Source organism: Thalassophryne amazonica, chromosome 9, assembly GCF_902500255.1.
Source record: "Thalassophryne amazonica chromosome 9, fThaAma1.1, whole genome shotgun sequence".
In the NCBI taxonomy this organism is placed as follows: domain Eukaryota; kingdom Metazoa; phylum Chordata; class Actinopteri; order Batrachoidiformes; family Batrachoididae; genus Thalassophryne; species Thalassophryne amazonica.
In genome coordinates, this window is record NC_047111.1 from 30,335,239 (window position 1) to 30,356,196 (window position 20,958).

The 20,958-nt window shown below is 45.7% G+C and overlaps 1 protein-coding gene across 1 annotated transcript in view; it reads left to right on the top strand.

Annotated features, from left to right (window-relative positions):
* The first annotated feature begins 1,653 nt into the window (after positions 1-1,653).
* The window catches only part of nop16 (NOP16 nucleolar protein homolog (yeast)), a 37,777-nt gene continuing 18,472 nt past the window's right edge, over positions 1,654-20,958 (top strand). Inside the window, exons 1-3 of the mRNA XM_034177855.1 lie at positions 1,654-1,664; positions 9,576-9,578; positions 13,415-13,536. Of these exons, the coding sequence (XP_034033746.1) occupies positions 13,430-13,536 (107 nt within the window). The 5' untranslated portion in view covers positions 1,654-1,664; positions 9,576-9,578; positions 13,415-13,429. The remainder of the gene's footprint in view (positions 1,665-9,575; positions 9,579-13,414; positions 13,537-20,958) is intronic.

A 20,958-nucleotide genomic window follows, 5' to 3' on the forward strand; every position in this document is an offset into this window, starting at 1 on the left:
TGTGTCTGGTTTTATGTGTTTTTGTATATTTTGGAATTTTAATGCTCTGTTTTGGTGGTATGGTTTTTGATATTGTTTTTATTGTGAAGCACTTTGGGCAGCGGCTGTTGTTGTAAATGTGCTATATAAATAAAATTGACATTGACATTAGATACTGACTGGTATCCCCCCCCAATACAACAAAACTGCACCTTTCAGAGTGGCCTTTTATTGTGGGCAGTCTAAGGCACACCTGTGCACTAATCATGGTGTCTAATCAGCATCTTGATATGGCACACCTGTGAGGTGGGATGGATTATCTCAGCAAAGGAGAAGTGCTCAATATCACAGATTTAGACTGGTTTGTGAACAATATTTGAGGGAAATGGTGATATTGTGTATGTGGAAAAAGTTTTAGATCTTTGAGTTCATCTCATACAAAATGGGAGCAAAACCAAAAGTGTTGTGTTTATATTTTTGTTGAGTGTATGATTGTGGTCATGATGGGGTTCAAACACCAGATCCCTCATACTTGAGACCAAGGCTCTACCAGGTCAGCCAAAGGGGAATTCCACACTAGCCAAGCTAGTTTCAACATCTTCAGTCTGGTCTTTACCTTGTAACATCTTTCCCCACCATTTTTGACCTCGTCCCGAGGTCACAGGTGCATTTAAGCATGTTCTTGACTACCGGTGTCACCGACTGAACCCCCCCCCCCCCCCCCCAAAAAAATCGGTCTGCCCTGCCTTCACTGCGCATGCGTCACCAGCCACGGTTCACCAATTATCACCTTCAAATTGCATTCCAGTCCTCACCTGTCTCAGAAACAGATATCTGAAGCTTTTGTACAACAATCATTTCCACATAAATTCAACATTATTTCATCATAAAAGACAGAGGAAGCGATCATAGCACCACGGTGACACGATCTGCTAGCTGCTAGCTGCTGCGCTCACTGCGCGTCTATAATTTCAAAATGTCACCACTGATTATTGCCTCGTTTCTGCTTAAAACTGACTTCGGAATGATTAAACGGTTTTACCTTGTCATCTGATGGTTAATAATCCCATTAATCCATTTGATTGCTTTGGGTGAAGAGAGTCTGTCTCAGACGAGCTGCTGAGCTCTGAAATGACGCATGTGTAGTGGAGGCTGGGCAGACCAATTTTTAGGGGGGACTGATCGGTCTGCAACACCAGGTCAACTGCTACATCCTGCCAACAACACTGTTTTGTGACGGGATGACATATTTTTGTGGCCACGGCTACGGAAGGGTTCCAATACCAGATCGCTCTACCAGGTCAGCCAAAGAGGAAGCTCATTACTAAACTACAGGTTATGCATGCTACGCTAGCTAGGTGCATGCAGCTGCCCAAGTTGCCAGGCAACAGGGGTAGGGGTGGAGAAACGTAATGATGCAACAGCAAAATGCTCCATGGGCTAGCTAGACCATGTTATTTCAGAACGGTTTGTCCTGGCCTCCGATGTGTATGAAGGGCTGAAGCCCTTAGAAGTTTGCACAGCCTGAATTGGGACATTGCCATTATGTGTCACCAAGCTCCAACCTCTAATCCAGTTAAATGAGGCAAAGGTAGAAGTGGAAAACTTGAGGCTGGCTCCAAAAGCAAGTAACTCCCCTCAGAAGCCCACATTATATTCTCCAACTTTACAACACAAGTAAACATGTTTACATCCTGGTACAAAAAACAGTTTTGGTCTCTATAGCATGTACAAGGGGTAATTGAGAAGTTTTGAGGCTGATCCAGAAAAAGTAGGGCATGGTTCTCCAGTTTTTGCATTTTGAGAAACCAACATTCCTCAATATTGCACCCAGTGAGTCAAAACTTCACACATTGTCAAGAAATGTTGGTTCTCAGAATGCAAAAGATGGAGAAGATGCCCTACTTTTTTGGGGTCAGGCTCAAAATTTCTCAATCGCCCCTCATATATAGTACGATGCAACTGGACTAGGGATGATTTTTTTAAACAACCCATAAATGTATTAATAGTTAGGTGGTGTTCACTCAGTGGCAGCTATTGTATGTGCCATTGTCAGCCCGTTATCAAAGGTTGCCCTCTGCTGTGGACTCAAGGCATAACTGATCCAAAAAACATCAGTACTGGCGTACCTCAGGGCTGTGTCAGTTCGCCTGTTCTTTTTTCTCTTTATACTAACAATTGCTTTAGCCACTTTCATGGAAACCATGTTTTTAAGTTTTCTGATACTGCCATCTTCAGTCTGCTTTACAAAGACTCAGATCCATCACTACTTTAAGGAGGTGCAGTCTTTTGGCCACTGGTGTGATGCTAACTTTCTTACCATAAATGTAAAGAAAACTGAGGACATGATAATTGACCCTCGTTCTATTGGTGATCATACCCCTCTGGTAATCCATGATGAAGAAATCAATCAGGTCAGCTTTTACAGGTGTCGAGGCATTTACTTACCAGTTTAGTTGGGAAACACGTCAACAATTTATGCTCCCCTTTACAGAGGTTATATTTTCTGCACAGACTCAGGGTGTTTGGGGTTGATCAGAACATCTTGTTTCTGTTTTATCAGGCTGTGTTGGAAAGCATTATCCGGTATGGGATGTCATCTTGGTACGGTAATCTCTCTGTCCAGTTAAAATCTAAGCTTGCTCGTCTGGTGAAGACTGCTATGAAAGTTGTAGGGAGAACTGGAAACTCTTCCCTGCAGTCCATGTATGAACAGTCTGTTCTCAAACAAGCACAGTGAGCTTTGTCGAATCCTTCCCACATACTCTATCCTGAGTATGAACTCCTACCGTCTGGTAGGTGATTTAGAGTCCCTCAGTGCTGACTGAATTGCTTTAAAAACTCGTTCATGCCCACGTCAGTTAGAGTCTTAAATAGTGGTTCCTGGGATAGGTAGTAGGATTGTGCATTAATGACATGGTAGCATTGTTATTTTAGTGTTATTTATTCATTGTCAGCATTTTCCTTTCCTTTTAACCATATGTGGGAGACGCTGTGCAATAGGGGTATGTGTTTTAGGGATATGTACAATATGCATGAATTATTTGTGTGAGACTGCGGTGTAATAGGGGTATGTGCAATTTGGATATGTGTATTAGGGATATGTGCAATATGTATAATTGGTGTGTGTATCAAGTTATGTGTAATATGCATGAGTTATATAATTATGTCATGGCAGTTTTATTTGTGCAGCTCTTGGAGTCCAAGACAAATTTCCCAGAAGGGACAATAAACTGTATCATATCGTATTATATCGTATTGCACCGTATCGTATTGTATTGTATCGTAACTCCGTAAGCTCATCCCAGACATCTCTCTAAGGTTGAGGACCCAGAGACATGAATGTCACTGCCAAGATAAGGGAATGTCTCCACAAGTTCAACACTTTCACCACAGACAGACAAACCTCTGATGGCAGAGTCCTCAATCAAGTCCTCAAAGCCTCAATCTTAATCTTGATGTAGGTCCTGTTGGGAAGGTGTCGTAGCACGGACCCACAACAGGGGGCGCAAATGAACGGACAATGAGTAAGCCAAAAGGTAACAATTTAATGTTGTGATATTACACAACGAAACGTGTCTTAATTTCACAGTCAATAAACACCAGGTGAAGTGTGGGCAGGCTCGAAGATAGAAGACGCCCGACGAGAGAGAAGCCACGTCCCACACGGCTTCCACCACCAACGGCCTGAAGAACACCGGAGCCGCCAAGTCCCGAGTCCCCAGGTGGCCTCTGTCTTCGACTGTCGACCCTGGTACTGCTGGCAGAAAGCAGAAATATGATGTGTGAGTGTGAGTCCGCACACTCAGTAATCTATAGTCCAGATACCGTTAGGAGGGAGCACCTCCACCTCCAAATCACACACACTCGTGCAGCTCCTGTTTGTCCCTCTTCTGGGTCTTCACAGGAATGCGACTGCACACAGAACAAAGTTAGACAGCGTATTAGTCAGCAGAGAAATTACCTTGGTTCTGGTAGTCGATTTCTCGGCGGGGAGGTGGAGTTGCAGTCCGGCTTTTATGGTAGTGATGATAACGAGTGACAGCTGGTGCAGAGGATGAGTGACAGCTGTGACTTCTTCTGGGTCTGGCGCCCTCTTGTGCTTGGAGCCCGCACTCCAAGCAGGGCGCCCTCTGGTGGTGGTGGGCCAGCAGTACCTCCTCTTCAGCGGCCCACACAACAGGACCCCCCCCTCAACGGGCGCCTCCTGGCGTCCGACCAGGCTTGTCCGGATGTCTTGTGTAGAATTCGGCCAGGAGGGCCGGGTCCAGGATGAAGCTCCTCTTCACCCAGGAGCGTTCTTCAGGTCCATACCCCTCCCAGTCCACCAGATATTGGAAACCCCGGCCCATACGACGGACGTCCAGGAGCCTGCGGACTGTCCAGGCAGGCTCCCCGTCAATGAGCCGGGCAGGAGGCGGCGTAGGTCCCGGAGTACAGAGGGGCGAGGTGTGGTGTGGTTTGAGACGGGAAACATGAAAGACAGGGTGAAGCCGGGAGTTGAAGCTTCACTGCGGCCGGGTTGATGTTCTTGAGGATACGAAAGGGTCCGATGAATCTGTCCTTTAGTTTTGGGGAGTCGACACACAAAGGGATGTCCTTGGTCGAGAGCCACACCTCCTGCCCGGGCTGGTATGTTGGGGCCGGGGAACGTCGGCGGTCCGCATGGGTCTTGGCCCTCGTCCGGGCTTTTAACAGGGCAGAGCGGGCAGTCCGCCACACCCGGCGGCACCTCCTGAGGTGGGCCTGGACCGAGGGCACACCGACCTCTCCCTCCACCAGCGGGAACAATGGGGGCTGGAACCCCAAACATGCCTCAAAAGGGGAGAGGCCGGTAGCAGACGAGACTTGGCTGTTATGGGCATACTCGATCCAGGCCAGATGGTGACTCCAGGCCGCCGGGTGCGCGGAGGTGACGCAGCGAAGGGCCTGTTCCAACTCCTGGTTAGCCCGCTCTGCCTGGCCGTTGGTCTGGGGGTGGTACCCGGACGAGAGACTCACGGTGGCCCCCAGCTCCTTACAGAAACTCTTCCACACCTGCGAAGAGAACTGGGGACCACGATCTGATACAATGTCCGATGGTATCCCATGCAGCCGCATGACGTGGTGGACCAGAAGGTCTGCCGTCTCCTGGGCTGTCGGGAGCTTCGGGAGGGCTACGAAGTGGGCCGCCTTGGAGAACCGGTCCACTATCGTGAGAATAACGGTGTTGCCCTGGGACGGCGGGAGGCCCGTGATGAAGTCCAGGCCGATGTGAGACCAGGGGCGATGAGGCACCGGCAGGGGCTGGAGGAGTCCCGTCGTCCTCCGATGGTCTGCCTTGCCCCTGGCACAGATGGTACAGGCCTGGACGTAGTCCCGGACGTCGGTTTCCAGGGACGCCCACCAGAAGCGCTGCTGGACTACTGCCACGGTCCTACGCACTCCGGGATGACAGGAGAGCTTGGACCCGTGACAGAAGTCCAATACGGCAGCTCTTGCCTCTGGTGGGACGTACAGTCTGTTCTTGGGGCCAGTCCCCGGGTCCGGGCTCCTTGTCAGGGCCTCCCGGACGGTCTTCTCCACGTCCCAGGTGAGGGTGGCCACGACAGTGGACTCGGGGATGATGGTCTCGGTGGGGTTCGACAGCCCCGCTTTGGCTTCTTCTTCGTGTACCCGGGACAATGCATCTGGTTTTTGGTTCTTGGTCCCGGGGCGATACGTGATCTGGAAGTCAAAGCGCCCGAAGAACAGAGACCAGCGGGCTTGCCTGGGGTTCAGCCGCTTGGCGGTCCGGATGTACTCCAGGTTCCGATGGTCAGTGAGAACCGTGAAGGGCAACGATGCCCCCTCCAGCAGGTGTCTCCACTCTTCAAGAGCCTCCTTCACCGCAAGAAGTTCCCGATTGCCGACGTCATAGTTCCGTTCAGCTGGGGTCAACCTGCGGGAATAAAAGGCACAAGGATGGAGGACTTTATCAGCCTCCACGCTCTGGGACAGCACGGCTCCTATCCCTGAGTCAGAGGCGTCCACCTCTACTATGTACTGGCGATCAGGATCAGGCTGCACCAGAACTGGTGCAGTCGAGAACCGGCGTTTCAACTCCTGGAACGCGGCTTCGCACCGATCCGACCAGGCGAAGGGGACCTTGGTGGAGGTCAGGGCAGTCAGGGGGCTAACTACCTGACTGTAACCTTTAATGAACCTCCTGTAGAAATTTGCAAAGCCTAGGAACTGCTGTAGTTTCCTGCGGCTTGTTGGTTGGGGCCAATCTCTCACCGCCGCAACCTTAGCCGGATCAGGGGCGACGGAGTTGGAGGAGATGATGAACCCCAGGAAGGACAAAGAAGTGCGGTGGAACTCGCACTTCTCGCCCTTCACAAACAGCCGGTTCTCCAACAACCGCTGTAGGACCTGACGTACATGGGTCTCAGGGTCCGGGGAAAAGATGAGTATATCGTCCAGATATACGAAGACGAACCGATGCAGGAAGTCCCGCAAGACGTCATTTACCAAAGCTTGGAACGTCGCGGGGGCGTTAGTGAGGCCGAACGGCATGACCAGGTACTCAAAATGACCTAACGGGGTGTTGAATGCCGTCTTCCATTCGTCTCCCTTCCGGATCCGAACCAGGTGGTACGCATTTCTAAGATCCAATTTTGTGAAAATTTGGGCTCCATGCAGGGGCGTGAACACTGAATCTAACAGAGGTAACGGGTATCGGTTGCGAACCGTGATCTCGTTCAGCCCTCTGTAATCAATGCATGGACGGAGTCCGCCGTCTTTCTTGCCCACAAAAAAGAAACCAGCACCCATCGGGGAGGTGGAGTTCCGGATCAGCCCGGCAGCTAAGGAGTCCCGGATGTAGGTCTCCATTGATTCGCGTTCCGGACGTGAGAGGTTGTACAGCCTGCTGGACGGGTACTCAGCGCCCGGGACCAAATCGATGGCACAATCATACGGTCGGTGCGGGGGAAGAGTGAGTGCCAGATCTTTGCTGAAAACGTCAGCAAGATCGTGGTACTCCTTTGGCACCGCCGATAGATTGGGGGGAACTTTGACCTCCTCATTAGCCGTAGTGCCGGGAGGAACCGAGGATCCTAAGCACTCCCGGTGGCAGGTTTCGCTCCACTGCGTCACAACCCCAGACGGCCAATCAATCCGGGGATTGTGCTTCACCATCCATGGAAAGCCCAAAATCACTCGGGAGGTAGAAGGTGTTACATGGAACACTATCTCCTCCCTGTGATTCCCAGACACAACCAAAGTCACTGGTTGTGTCTGATGTGTGATTAATGGAAGCAGGGTGCCATCTAGTGCTCGCACCTGCAATGGTGCCGGCAGAGCCACCAGAGGGAGCCCTACTTCCTTTACCCATCTGCTGTCCAGCAGATTCCCTTCAGACCCTGTGTCTATCAGTGCTGGGGCATGAAGGGTTAAATCCCCACAAAGGATTGTTACTGGGATTCGTGCAGATTTGCGGGGTTTTCCCGCGTGCGTGTTATGACCCACCCTTAGCCCAGTTTCTAAGGACGGGCGTTGTAGTTTGACCGTTTTAGGGCAGTCCTTCTGCATGTGCTCGCAAGAGCCGCAGACGAAACACTCCCCGTGGGCCAGCCTCCTTTGTCTGATGTTTGACTTTAATTTGGCCCTACTCGTGTCCCTAGCCTCCTCAGCAGGGGGAGCTGTAGCCACACGGAGCTCTCTGGCAGTGAAGCGTGGGGACGACGTCACCTTGTCGGAACCGGAAGGGGGAGGGACGACTCGTGCCCGGTCATGCCTCCCGGCCTGCTCCCGACGATGCTCGCTTAAACGGTTGTCTAAACGTATAACCAAATCGATCAGCCCGTCAAATTCCCGCGGTTCCTCCTTGGCCAGTAGGTGCTCCTTGAGGACCGGGGACAGTCCATTTACAAAGGCGGCGCGGAGCGCAACGTTATTCCAGCCGGACCTCGCTGCCGCGATGCGGAAGCCGACTGCATACTCGGCTGCGCTACGGCGCCCCTGTCTCATCGACAGCAGCACGTTCGAAGCGGTCTCGCCTCTGTTGGGATGATCAAACACTTGTTTGAATTCCCGTACAAACCCAGTATAAGACGTTAGGAGCCGTGAATTCTGCTCCCAAAGCGCCGTAGCCCATGCGCGTGCCTCTCCTCGAAGCAAATTAATAACATAAGCCACCCGGCTAGCGTCTGATGCGTACATGACGGGGCGCTGTGAAAAGACGAGCGAACACTGCATGAGGAAGTCCGCGCACTTCTCGACACAGCCCCCGTACGGTTCCGGAGGGCTTATGTATGCTTCAGGGGACGGTGGGGGGGTTCGTTGAACGACCAGTGGAACGTCTAATACGGGCCCAGGACCAGCCAGAGGAGTGGCTGCAGCAGCGCCCTGATCGCGCGCTTCCACCCTGGCGGTGAGAGCCTCCACCCTCCGATTAAGGAGGACACTCTGCTCGGTCACAAATTCTAACCGGGCCTTGAAGGCGGTTAAGATCTGCTGCAGCTCACTTAACCCGCCTCCCGCTGACGCCTGCGCTCCTGGCTCTTCCATTGGCCGTTCAAGCTGGAGTTGACGCCCCTCGGAGTCCATGATGATGGCCGAGAAATCCTGTTGGGAAGGTGTCGTAGCACGGACCCACAACAGGGGGCGCAAATGAACGGACAATGAGTAAGCCAAAAGGTAACAATTTAATGTTGTGATATTACACAACGAAACGTGTCTTAATTTCACAGTCAATAAACACCAGGTGAAGTGTGGGCAGGCTCGAAGATAGAAGACGCCCGACGAGAGAGAAGCCGCGTCCCACACGGCTTCCACCACCAACGGCCTGAAGAACACCGGAGCCGCCAAGTCCCGAGTCCCCAGGTGGCCTCTGTCTTCGACTGTCGACCCTGGTACTGCTGGCAGAAAGCAGAAATATGATGTGTGAGTGTGAGTCCGCACACTCAGTAATCTATAGTCCAGATACCGTTAGGAGGGAGCACCTCCACCTCCAAATCATACACACTCGTGCAGCTCCTGTTTGTCCCTCTTCTGGGTCTTCACAGGAATGCGACTGCATACAGAACAAAGTTAGACAGCGTATTAGTCAGCAGAGAAATTACCTTGGTTCTGGTAGTCGATTTCTCGGCGGGGAGGTGGAGTTGCAGTCCGGCTTTTATGGTAGTGATGATAACGAGTGACAGCTGGTGCAGAGGATGAGTGACAGCTGTCACTTCTTCTGGGTCTGGCGCCCTCTCGTGCTTGGAGCCCGCACTCCAAGCAGGGCGCCCTCTGGTGGTGGTGGGCCAGCAGTACCTCCTCTTCAGCGGCCCACACAACAGGTCAATCGCAAAGCCAGACACCACCACTCCCCACTTCAATTCTCAGGTGCAGCAATCGAATCATCCACTGATTCCACAAAGATCAAAACATCATCAGCGAAGTCAAGGTCAGTAAAACAAAGTTATACCAAAATATCAAAATTTAAGACATTTAAATTGGATTTTTGATGTTGGCATAGTTTCCCGTTCCAAACCCATGTATCAAAAGTGTTTTAAGATAGAACCACACATTTGGCCACCTTCAGGTCAGATGTGCCCCAGTGAAAGGTCATTGAGGCCCTTTCACTGGAGTTAGTTATTGGTGTCCCAAATGTCAAACTTGACACTGACTAGAGACTTTGTCCTGAAATCAACAGTCAAGTGAGGATGTGTGTGAAGATTGTCAAACCATACAATCCCTGTCAAAGTCAAACAGATTAGTCATGGTTTTGTTTTAAAAGCCTCATACACTTTCAAATAGGTCACTCTGGGCTCCTGTGCTGCAAAATCAATCAAAATAATAATAATAAAAATGTAGCAATATACAGCTGGCAACATACATGTCATAGGGAAGATAAATGGATAGTCCCTCTTTTTCCAATTTGTTAGAATTATGTCTCAGATGGAAACTACCCAAATGTGAAATATGCCATTTATCATAAATTACACACACACCACCCACATTGTACCAAACTCGACAGTGTATCAACAGTAGTATCAAATGGAGAAATGGTGCCATCTACAGCATTCATTCATTGGTGCACAGTGTTCCAAAATGTTCCCAAATGACCCACTAATGTTTGATAACTGTTGACCACTTTGATGCCAAGGTATCAAAATTGCATTACCCGAGGCCATTAAATATGGCCATCGGGTAATACAAAGGCTTTTGATCTGTCTGTTCATCTGTCCATCTGTCTTTGCTCAGCATAAATCCAGTCCTGTTACTGCCAGTCTTCAAATTCACAGGGAACATTCTTAAGACACCGACGTTGGACAAATTCAAAGATAGATAACCTTGTTGGCTAAGATGTTAAAAAGTCACATTCTGTTCCTATTTTTATGCTATGATCTTGCAGATGTTAGCGTTGTGACATCACATTGTGGTGTCTCTAGCTGCTAACTTTGCTTCATTTTTGGCTAAATATAACACCTTTATCATATATTATGTAAAAGATAGCAAGAAATAAACACTTCTAAAACTGAAAACGCTGCATTTAGATCCTAATAACACCTCTGAGGTGATTCAGAGGACATTTCACTGCATGTTACCGTGCGCGCTAACTTCCACTAACTCAAAGCTAACTTCCGCTGTTGTCAACAGCTGATGTACACTCACACGCACGCCCTCCTGCAGATTCCGCTAAAATCTACATATTTATTATGGATTGATTGCTAGAGGGGCTTTATTGAACATGTACAAATTGTATGTAAATAAGTGCAATTATAAAGAAGACAATGCTTATACGGCTGAGGATATTTTAGCATTGCGTTATATTTTTATTTTTGACAACCCCAGTACAGACACACAGGAAATCCAGCAAAACAGGCAGAGGATCAGAGCACAGTAAATCTGCATAACAGTGTAGTCCAAAAAGGCAAGTTATGGGAACTGGAAGGTTAAACTGTGTGAGACATGCTCAGTGCACTGGAACAGGAAACTAAAGTGCACAATGAACAGGATGAAAGCAACAGAAATGAACACCGACTATAGAAAATGTCAAATAAGAGCACAGAATCTGACTATGACAGTTCATTCATTCATTTACTTATTTTCTGTCACTTGTCCAGGTCTGGATTGCGGTGGCAGCAGGCTAAGCAGCTGATCCCACACTTCCCTATCCTAACTCTTCCCTAGGGGATCCTGAGATGTTCCCAAGCCAGCTGGGAAATACAATCTCTCCATCGTGTCCTCACAGCCTCATAGTGAAGCTTAGGCTTCCCTCACTACTCTCCTTCTTGTGTGGTTACTTGGTTTTTGAGAACTGCCTCCTCCAGACAGATTTACCATACAGTACCATTGTCGTTTTGTGCAAGTGCATTTCCGTTTAATTGCATTATGGGTTCAGCAGGATGTACTTTGTGCACACAGTTCACTTCAACGCGGTACACACATAGTAAAAGCGAAAATTTTCTTGAGAGATGCAACAAGTGTTCCATCACGCAGTCTGTCATATTTGGAATCACTATCACAAAGCTGCATGGCAAATGTACGAAAAGTAAAAATTACATTACTGGCTCAAAAAAATGAGTTGATCAAAAATAGAAATACAGGTTTATATAAGAAATGTGAAAATACTTGTGAACAGTGGCTAGCACCTGAGAAAAAAAAATCACCAAAACTTTTCTCTGTGTATTTTACTGTTGAAATAAAGAAAATATGATGACAATAATTCAGCCATGCGTGATAATGAGACAAAGAGAACATCAGGATAACAATGTGACGTCTTTGTGTCTGTCATGTTTGTGTTGTGTCTGTCAGATGGAGTGTGAACTAAAGGTGTGCAGATCGATCCTAATATCGATAGTATCGATACCAACACTGGTATTGATATTGAACGATCCTTGTGTAAAAAGATCGATACGCACCCTTGTGGTTTGTCAGCCCTCTACCTCAGGATAGTTTAAGTTGTGTTGAGTGATATTTTTATAAACAAAAATGTTGATTGTGATACTAAAGTATTTTGTAGTCACATACAATGTTTGGAGAAAATCTGTCCTAGGTCTTTAGGATCCTTTGGATCTATGAAGCTTAAATATGAAAAAGTATCAGTATCGGTATCGGTATCAATATCAATATCAGCGATACTGAGCCTGTATTTACTTGGTATCAGATCAATACCAAAATTCCCGGTATCGCCAACCTCTAGTGTGAACATTAGCAGTCAGCTCGTAGTTCATTACGGTGACAAAGGATATGACAAAGGATACATGCTTTGATCCACTCACAAGATTTTTTTTTTAGCAAAATACAAACTCATATTGTACAAAATCCATTATTTGTTCCTCCTCAGGTGTCAAATGTACAAAAACATATTTTTACAAATGCTAACTTGTCTGCTCTTAAGTTGGGTTGTTAAAAAAATGTAACTTATTTGTTTATGAGCTCTTTGAGTGTGGGTGGGATTTGAACCCAGGTCTGCATACCACTCACCCAACATAGATTTATGAAAAGAAGTAGCTGTAGTAGCAGCAGCAATACATGCAATGAATACAGCATTCACAAACCTAAAAATTGGGTTTAAATTGTCATTATCATTTCTGGGTAATCAAGTCCATGTTTTATAAGTTTAAGTACATAAAATGTGATTGATGATTGATCAATGATTGAGCTGGACCCAGTCAACTTGTTTATTATTATTATTACTATTTCAGACTTTACCTCAAATATCTCACACACTTCCATAATACTAAAAGTATGGTTCATTCATTCTTAATGTGCGAAACATCCCAGGTGGACAGAGGTTTGGAACATGCATCGTTTTACTGGACGTGCAGTTTGTAGCTGCTCAGATATATAGACCTATGTACATATCATTTATCTATGTACTCTTGAGTATGGAATAAAGTTATTATTATTTTTATTATTAGAAATGTTTTGGTAAATGGTATTTTTTGAAATGTTGTGATTTATGAAATGCTGCTGTTTTCCTAAATGTTCTGTTTTATTAAATGTTGTTTTCTGAAATGCTGTAATATCTTAAATGTTGAGTTTTTATTTTAATTGCAATTGTTTTATGAAATTTTGTAGTGCATTGATCTTTAGGGCCACCGTATTTTTTTCTCATCTTTTGTAAAATCCTTGTAAGTGTTAGAATGGCTCAAGCAGTGGGTCGCCCCTCTGAGTTTGGTCTGATTGAAGTTTCTTCCTCAGTAACACCCCTGTGTGTTTTGCTCAGGTAGATTGATACGGTTAGACCTTACTCATGTGAAGCGCCGTGAGACAGTGTTGATGTGATTTGGCGCTATATAAATAAAATAATTTGAAATTGAATTCCCTCTCTACATAACCTCACACTCCAGTCCAGTTGGTGGCGGTAATGCACCTTTAAGGTCCTTTGCCTATCGCCAATAAATGCTACAGAAGAAGAATAAACTTCCTCCACTTCTTGTTGCTACTGCACGTTGTTTTTTTGTGTGTGTGGCGAAAGTAGACATTTGTAGACATGGGAAAACTCAAAAAATCAAGTAAAAGAAACACATTTGATTACAGTCGAGACAGGAAGCGACTGAAGAAACAGTTCGTGAAAAAATACGCTCCGAGGATTGAACAGTAAGTGTCGAACGGGCTAGGACGTTAGCTTATTAGCTACCTGTGACTTTTGCATACTTGAACTTTATCTTTGGTATTTATTTCCTTTATATCTGTGTTCTTGTCATGTTCTTGTATAAATATTTTATTTTTCAACTTATTTGCTTAGTTATTTCATACAAACTAACGTATGTATAATTGTAACATGATAAGGACTACATTGGAATATGAGGCTTTTCACTTTGATGTGTGGTCTTGGTTTTGAATATCATAATTACGTTTTGTATGATTCTCATTATTTGCCAAATAAACTAGGCAGTGGCTATTTTGCCGGACCCGGCAAACATACAGCGAGTGATATTTTGCCGGATATCCTGTCTGATTGGCTAATTCAAATCACGTCATCTGTGCCAGAACCTGTGAGGAAATCAGCTCAGGCATAGTTGAATTGGACAATATTTCGCTGTATGCGGCTTGCGCTGTTTTGCCGGTGTCGTGCCAAAGTAATTATCCCCGTCAGAATTTGTATCCCCTGGCGCGGGAGTGCGCATTCACTCAGTGCAGCGCTTCCAGATGTTCTGCAGCTCTTTAAACGATTTCCTCCTGCTCCCAGACAAAAAATAGAGCCCAACCAATATATCGACCGGCCGATATAAACCCTTTTCAAAGTACTCACTATCGGCCGAAATTTTGCCAATAGAACGCCGATAATTTCTCATAAACACAACAGTTACTGAAATAATGTTTGTGTCGGCAGTGTAAAATGTCCTTGCACCATTTTTCCAGTAGATGGAGCTCTGACTCCATTCAACTGAGAGCTGCTTACACCCCTGCTTAAATGTGTTCATCGCCGGCCCCGTAGTTCGGCGTCACACTGCACTGATCGGCTGACAAAAGCATACAAGTACGTTTATAAGGATGTTGTTTGTAATAACTTTGCGATTACATTCACCCCACATTTCTCCCGTTTCAGTTCAACTCAGTTTGATTAACTCAGTTTATGTAGTAATGTGTCAACTGTGCTTTATTGCATCGGTCACGCTTTTTATTAAGACTCACGTGATATTTTTCAGGTTTTTTTTTATGTTGTGTGAAGCGCCTTGAGACGATTTCATCGTGAATTGGCGCTATATAAATTAATACATTTTGAATTTGATATGGCAAAGATCATTTTCAGGAGTGATATCTTACTAGTTGGCCTGTTTGAATAGCCCCCTAACTGCTCCAGTTGCATTTTTGCATTTTTTGAACTTGAAAATTCTTCTCTGTTATAACGTTAATCAATATGAGGACAAAGGTTCAGCTTTTAGCTCATACCTTTTTTTGTTAAGGGTCCAAAAAAGAACATTTTATTCATTTAAAAAATATACGAGGTCTATTAGAAAAGTATCCGACCTTTTTATTTTTTGCAAAACCATATGGATTTGAATCACGTGTGATTGCATCAGTCAAGCTTGAACCTTCGTGCGCATGCGTGAGTTTTTTCACGCCTGTCGGTTGCGTCATTCGCCTGTGAGCAGGCTTTGTGTGAGCAGTGGTCCACCCCTCTCGTCAGATTTTTATTGCGAATAAAATGTCTGAACGATTTGGAGCTTTGCTGCATCAAATTTTTCCAGAAACTGAGAGACCTCCAGGTGGACACCATTCGGAAAAATTCAGATGGCTTTCAGGGACAATTTTATGGGGATTACACAGATTAAGGAGTGATCCAGCCGGTTCAAAGACCGCCCACAGCATCTGAGAGCGCGGCGCACTCCGAGCGCCGATCGATAGGCTGAAACCCCACTGAAACAACCAGATCATTTCCAAAGTGAAGGCTTTGTTGATCCGGGACGTCATCTGACTTCCACAGAAATGACAGAAGACGTAGACATCACCACTTTTTCGGCACATTCCACTGTTACAGGAGTTTTTGTCATGGAAAGAGAAGCGGAGGGATGCGCCACAGAGCCGCTCATGGCGTGGACAAAAGCACCTCCATGTTGGTCTCACAGGACGGCTTTCAGACGGCCTTCGGTGGCTTTTCAGTCGTGTGACTATCCGAGAAATTGTGAATGAGCTGGACATGCCAGAACGTGTCCTGTGAGGCTTCATCATGGAGTTGCTTTGCGCCATGCGGCTCTGTCCCGACGTGCGAATTTCTCCGCATGTCTGTCTCAATGTTTCCCAAAAAAGTGCTGATGTCCACGTCTTCTGCAATTTCTGTGGAAGTCAGACGACGTCCCGGATCAACAAAGCCTTCACTGTGGAAATGAATGGCACATTCCACTGTTACAGGAGTTTTTGTCATGGAAAGAGGAGCGGAGAAATTCGCGCGTCGGGACGGAGCCGCATGGTGCAAAGCAACGCCGTGATGAAGCCTCACAGGACGTGTTCTGGCATGTCCAGCTCATTCACAATTTCTCGGATAGTCACACGACTGAAAAGCCACCGAAAGCCGTCTGAAAGCCATCTGAAAACCGTCCTGTGAGACCAACACGGAGGTGCTTTTGTCCGCGCCATGAGTGGCTCCGTGGCTCATCCCTCCGCTTCTCTTTCCATGACAAAAGCTCCTGTAACAGTGGAATGTGCCGAAAAAGTGATGATGTCTACGTCTTCTGCCATTTCTGTGGAAGTCAGATGACGTCCCAGATCAACAAAGCCTTCACGCTGGAAATGATCTGGTTGTTTCAGCTGGGTTTCAGCCTGTTGATCGGCGCTCGGAGTGCGCCGCACTCTCAGATGCTGTGTGCGGTCTTTAAACCGGCTGGAGCACTCCTTAATCTGTGTAATCCCCATAAAATCGTCCATGAAAGCCATCTGAATTTTGCGGAGTGGTGTCCACCTGGAGGTCTCTTAGTTTCTGGAAAAATTTGATGCAGCAAAGCTCCAAATCGTTCAGACATTTTATTCGCAATAAAAATCCGACGAGAGGGGTGGACCACTGCTCACATAAAGCCTGCTCACAGGCGAATGACGCAACCGACAGGCGTGAAAAAACTCACGCATGCGCACGAAGGTTCAAGCTTGGCTGATGTAATCACACGTGATTCAAATCCATATGGTTTTTGCAAAAAATAAAAAGGTTGGATACTTTTCTAACAGACCTTGTATATCGGCTATCAGCAAATCAGACGATTTATTGATTATCAGCATTTTTTTCATCCAGATATCGTTATCGGCATCGGCCTCAAAAAAATCCATATCGGTCGGGCTCTAGAATTGGGTATGAGCTAAAGTATAAATGAAGACAAAACACACTGATGGTAGGGTGCAATATCAGCGATAAAGATAAGGGATACAAATTCTGGCAGGCCGACAGATGGTGGCTGCCAGAAAATGTATCCGCTATGCAACTCTACTAAATAAAGACAAAACTTACTCAAATTTGCTGTAGTAATTGTAGATGAGCTAAAGTATAAATGAAGATAAAACACCTGGTGGTAGGGTGCAATTCCAGCAATAAAGATAGGGGATACAAATTCTGGCAGGCTGAGAGATGGTGGCTGTCAGAAAATGTATCCCCTATGCAACTCTACTAAATAAAGACCAAACGTCCTCAAATTTACTGTAGTAATTGTGGATGAGCTAAAGTATAAATGAAGTTGAAATATCTGATGGTAGGGTGTAATTTTGATTTAACCTTTATTTAACCAGGTTAGTCCCATAGAGATCAAGATCTCTTTTGCAAGGGAGACCTGAATATGTATAAAGTTTCCAGTTCACCTATCTTGCATTTCTTTAAATGTGGGAGGAAATCGGAGCACTTGGAGGAAACCCACACAAATATGGGGAGAACATGCAAACACCAGACAGAAAGGCCACAGGTGGGAATCAAAGCAATGACCTTCTTGCTCTGAGGCAACATGCGCTAACCACAAAGCTACTGTGCTTATTAATCTATGATACAGACAGATATCAGGGGTGGTCGCCAAGTGTTTAGTGCACTTGGTTTCAGTAACAAAGGTTCCTGGTTCGAACCCCACTCCTGCCACATTTCACTGTGTAATGTGGTGTTGCAGCAGGAAGGGCATCTGGTGTACAGCTTCTGCCAAATCAACATGCAGACTCTCCTTGCATCTGCTGTGGCAGGGGTGGGCATCGAGGGCCGAGACACTGCAGGTTTTCCATGTAACCAATCACCTCAGCAGGTGGGTTGCTGATGAGCTTCTGCTCTGAACATAAACACCTGGTTGTCAATGAAATCACCTGCTGAGACACCTGATCATTATTGAAATCACCTGCTGAGGCGATTGGTTGCACAGAAAACCTGCAGTGTCTTGGCCCTTTATGGCACATGATTGCCCACCCCTGTTGTGGTGACCCTGAGTTAAATCATGGGAGCAGCCAAAGGGACTTAATATATTTGTAATTTTTACAAAAAAAAAAAAAGAAAAAGGTGTAATATCAGCATGGCCATGCCAATTCAACATGACAAAGACTGTCAAAATTACAGATTAATATTTTTTAATTACAGGTTTAAACTGTAAAATTTACATAAATATGTATGTGCAAACCATTTACATGTTCATTGTAATTTTGACAACTCCCATGTAAACCACAGCTGACAGAATTTTTCTGTAAAAACAACTGGATTTTTTTTTCAGTGTAAAGGTTGAATTTTATTTCTTGTAAACCAAAACAACCATCACTCACATCACATTTGACTGCATATCTTTTATTTAAAACAGAAAAAGTCAGAGAAATACAAGAGTGTACATTTTATAACTGTTCATATTTTAATATCAAATGAACGAACTGAAGAAAGAGTGAAAATCATTGGATTATCTTGACGGTGGTGCGATCATAAACGTCTTACAGCGTGTTTTTTTTTTTTGTGTGTGTTTTTTTTTTACGTATATAAACGTCTTACAGCGTGTTTTTTACATATATAAACGGGTTACAGTTTTTTTTTTTTTAATTAACGTCTTCAGCGTTTTTTATGTTGGACACCGTTTCTGTGTCTGTGCGTATAATTGACGTGAAGACACGCGTACATTAAATGTCGTCAAAAGATTATGAAACTTATTTTTTTAATGTCATGTATTGAACAACCAACATGTTGTTATTGTTGTCTGGGAGCAGGAGGAGATCGTTTAAAGGGCTGCAGAACGTCTGGAAGCGCAGCACTGAGTGAATGCGCGCTCCTGCGCCAGGGGATACAAATTCTGGCAGGGATAATTACTTTGGCACGACACCGGCCGTCTAAATTTGGAAATGGCTATTCGCACAGCCGCTGTGTGAATAACTGAAAAAAAAAATCAAAGTGGTTTGGTCAAGTTATTAATTCATATCTAACTGCTGACTGGGGTACTTAAATGTCCAAAGTTTCAGGCCTGTCAGATGTTGGCATATGTGAGCTCACAGATATGATCTGCTTTACTTTCCGGAGAGGACTGTTTTTGAATAAAATAACTGTAAATTAACTAAACTATTCTGTTCTATTATACAGACTCAGATTAGTGCAGTATACCCACATATACTATCTACTAAAAACAGTTGATGGTAAATATGTATTTACTTATTTTGAATGCCTGTTTCAAGTTGTTTCCCCACTGGGCAATGATCCTGGGAGTTAGAGGACACTAGACGGTGCATCCAGAAACACGCCGTCATTGTGTGGAAACAGTTGAATTTCACTGGTGTTTCAGTGTTGGCCTGGCTGCTGTAGTACAGGTTTTATTATTGAAGTGGTGGTTGGCTCTCACTGCGGTATTGTATCACTTCCTGTTCCGGAGCACAGCGGTGTTTTGCTGTATCTGTTAGCTGTTTAATCTGCGCAGTTAGATTGATCTAGTTATCTAGATAACGACTTGTTTCACAGTGTAATCTTCACGTGCCTTAACTAAAGCACTCCTTCTGCTGAATCACCTCTAAATTATTTACACATTATTCACTTTGCATGTTTTTAGGAATCCGCTAGCTTAGCGCGGCTACTAGCTCTTAGCCGGTTTAGCATGGCGGCTTCTCCTGTCTCTCCCGCACTTTTCTGCTCTGGGTGTGAAATGTTTAGTTATTCCTCGGCCTCCTTTAGCAGTAATGGTACTTGTAATAAGTGTAGCTTATTCATAGCTTTGGAGGCCAGGCTGGGCGAATTGGAGACTCGGCTCCGCACCGTGGAAAATTCTACAGCTAGCCAGGCCCCTGTAGTTCGTGCGGACCAAGGTAGCTTAGCTGCCGTTAGTTTCCCTCTGGCAGATCCCGAGCAGCCGGGAAAGCAGGCCGACTGGGTGACTGTGAGGAGGAAGCGTAGTTCTAAACAGAAGCCCCGTGTACACCGCCAACCCGTTCACATTTCTAACCGTTTTTCCCCACTCGACGACACACCCGCCGAGGAACAAACTCTGGTTATTGGCGACTCTGTTTTGAGAAATGTGAAGTTAGCGACACCAGCAACCATAGTCAATTATCTTCCGGGGGCCAGAGCAGGCGACATTGAAGGAAATTTGAAACTGCTGGCTAAGGCTAAGCGTAAATTTGGTAAGATTATAATTCACGTCGGCAGTAATGACACCCGGTTACGCCAATCGGAGGTCACTAAAATTAACATTGAATCGGTGTGTAACTTTGCAAAAACAATGTCGGACTCTGTAGTTTTCTCTGGGCCCCTCCCCAATCGGACCGGGAGTGACATGTTTAGCCGCATGTTCTCCTTGAATTGCTGTCTGTCTGAGTGGTGTCCAAAAAATGAGGTGGGCTTCATAGATAATTGGCAAAGCTTCTGGGGAAAACCTGGTCTTGTTAGGAGAGACGGCATCCATCCCACTTTGGATGGAGCAGCTCTCATTTCTAGAAATCTGGCCAATTTTATTAAATCCTCCAAACCGTGACTATCCAGGGTTGGGACCAGGAAGCAGAGTTGTAGTCTTACACACCTCTCTGCAGCTTCTCTCCCCCTGCCATCCCCTCATTACCCCATCCCCGTAGAGACGGTGTCTGCTCCCAGACCACCAATAACCAGCAAAAATCTATTTAAGAATAAAAATTCAAAAAGAAAAAATAATATAGCACCTTCAACTGCACCACAGATTAAAACAGTTAAATGTGGTCTATTAAACATTAGGTCTCTCTCTTCTAAGTCCCTGTTGGTAAATGATATAATAATTGATCAACATATTGATTTATTCTGCCTTACAGAAACCTGGTTACAGCAGGATGAATATGTTAGTTTAAATGAGTCAACACCCCCGAGTCACACTAACTGTCAGAATGCTCGTAGCACGGGCCGAGGCGGAGGATTAGCAGCAATCTTCCATTCCAGCTTATTAATCAAAAACCCAGACAGAGCTTTAATTCATTTGAAAGCTTGACTCTTAGTCTTGTCCATCCAAATTGGAAGTCCCAAAAACCAGTTTTATTTGTTATTATCTATCGTCCACCTGGTCGTTACTGTGAGTTTCTCTGTGAATTTTCAGACCTTTTGTCTAACTTAGTGCTTAGCTCAGATAAGATAATTATAGTGGG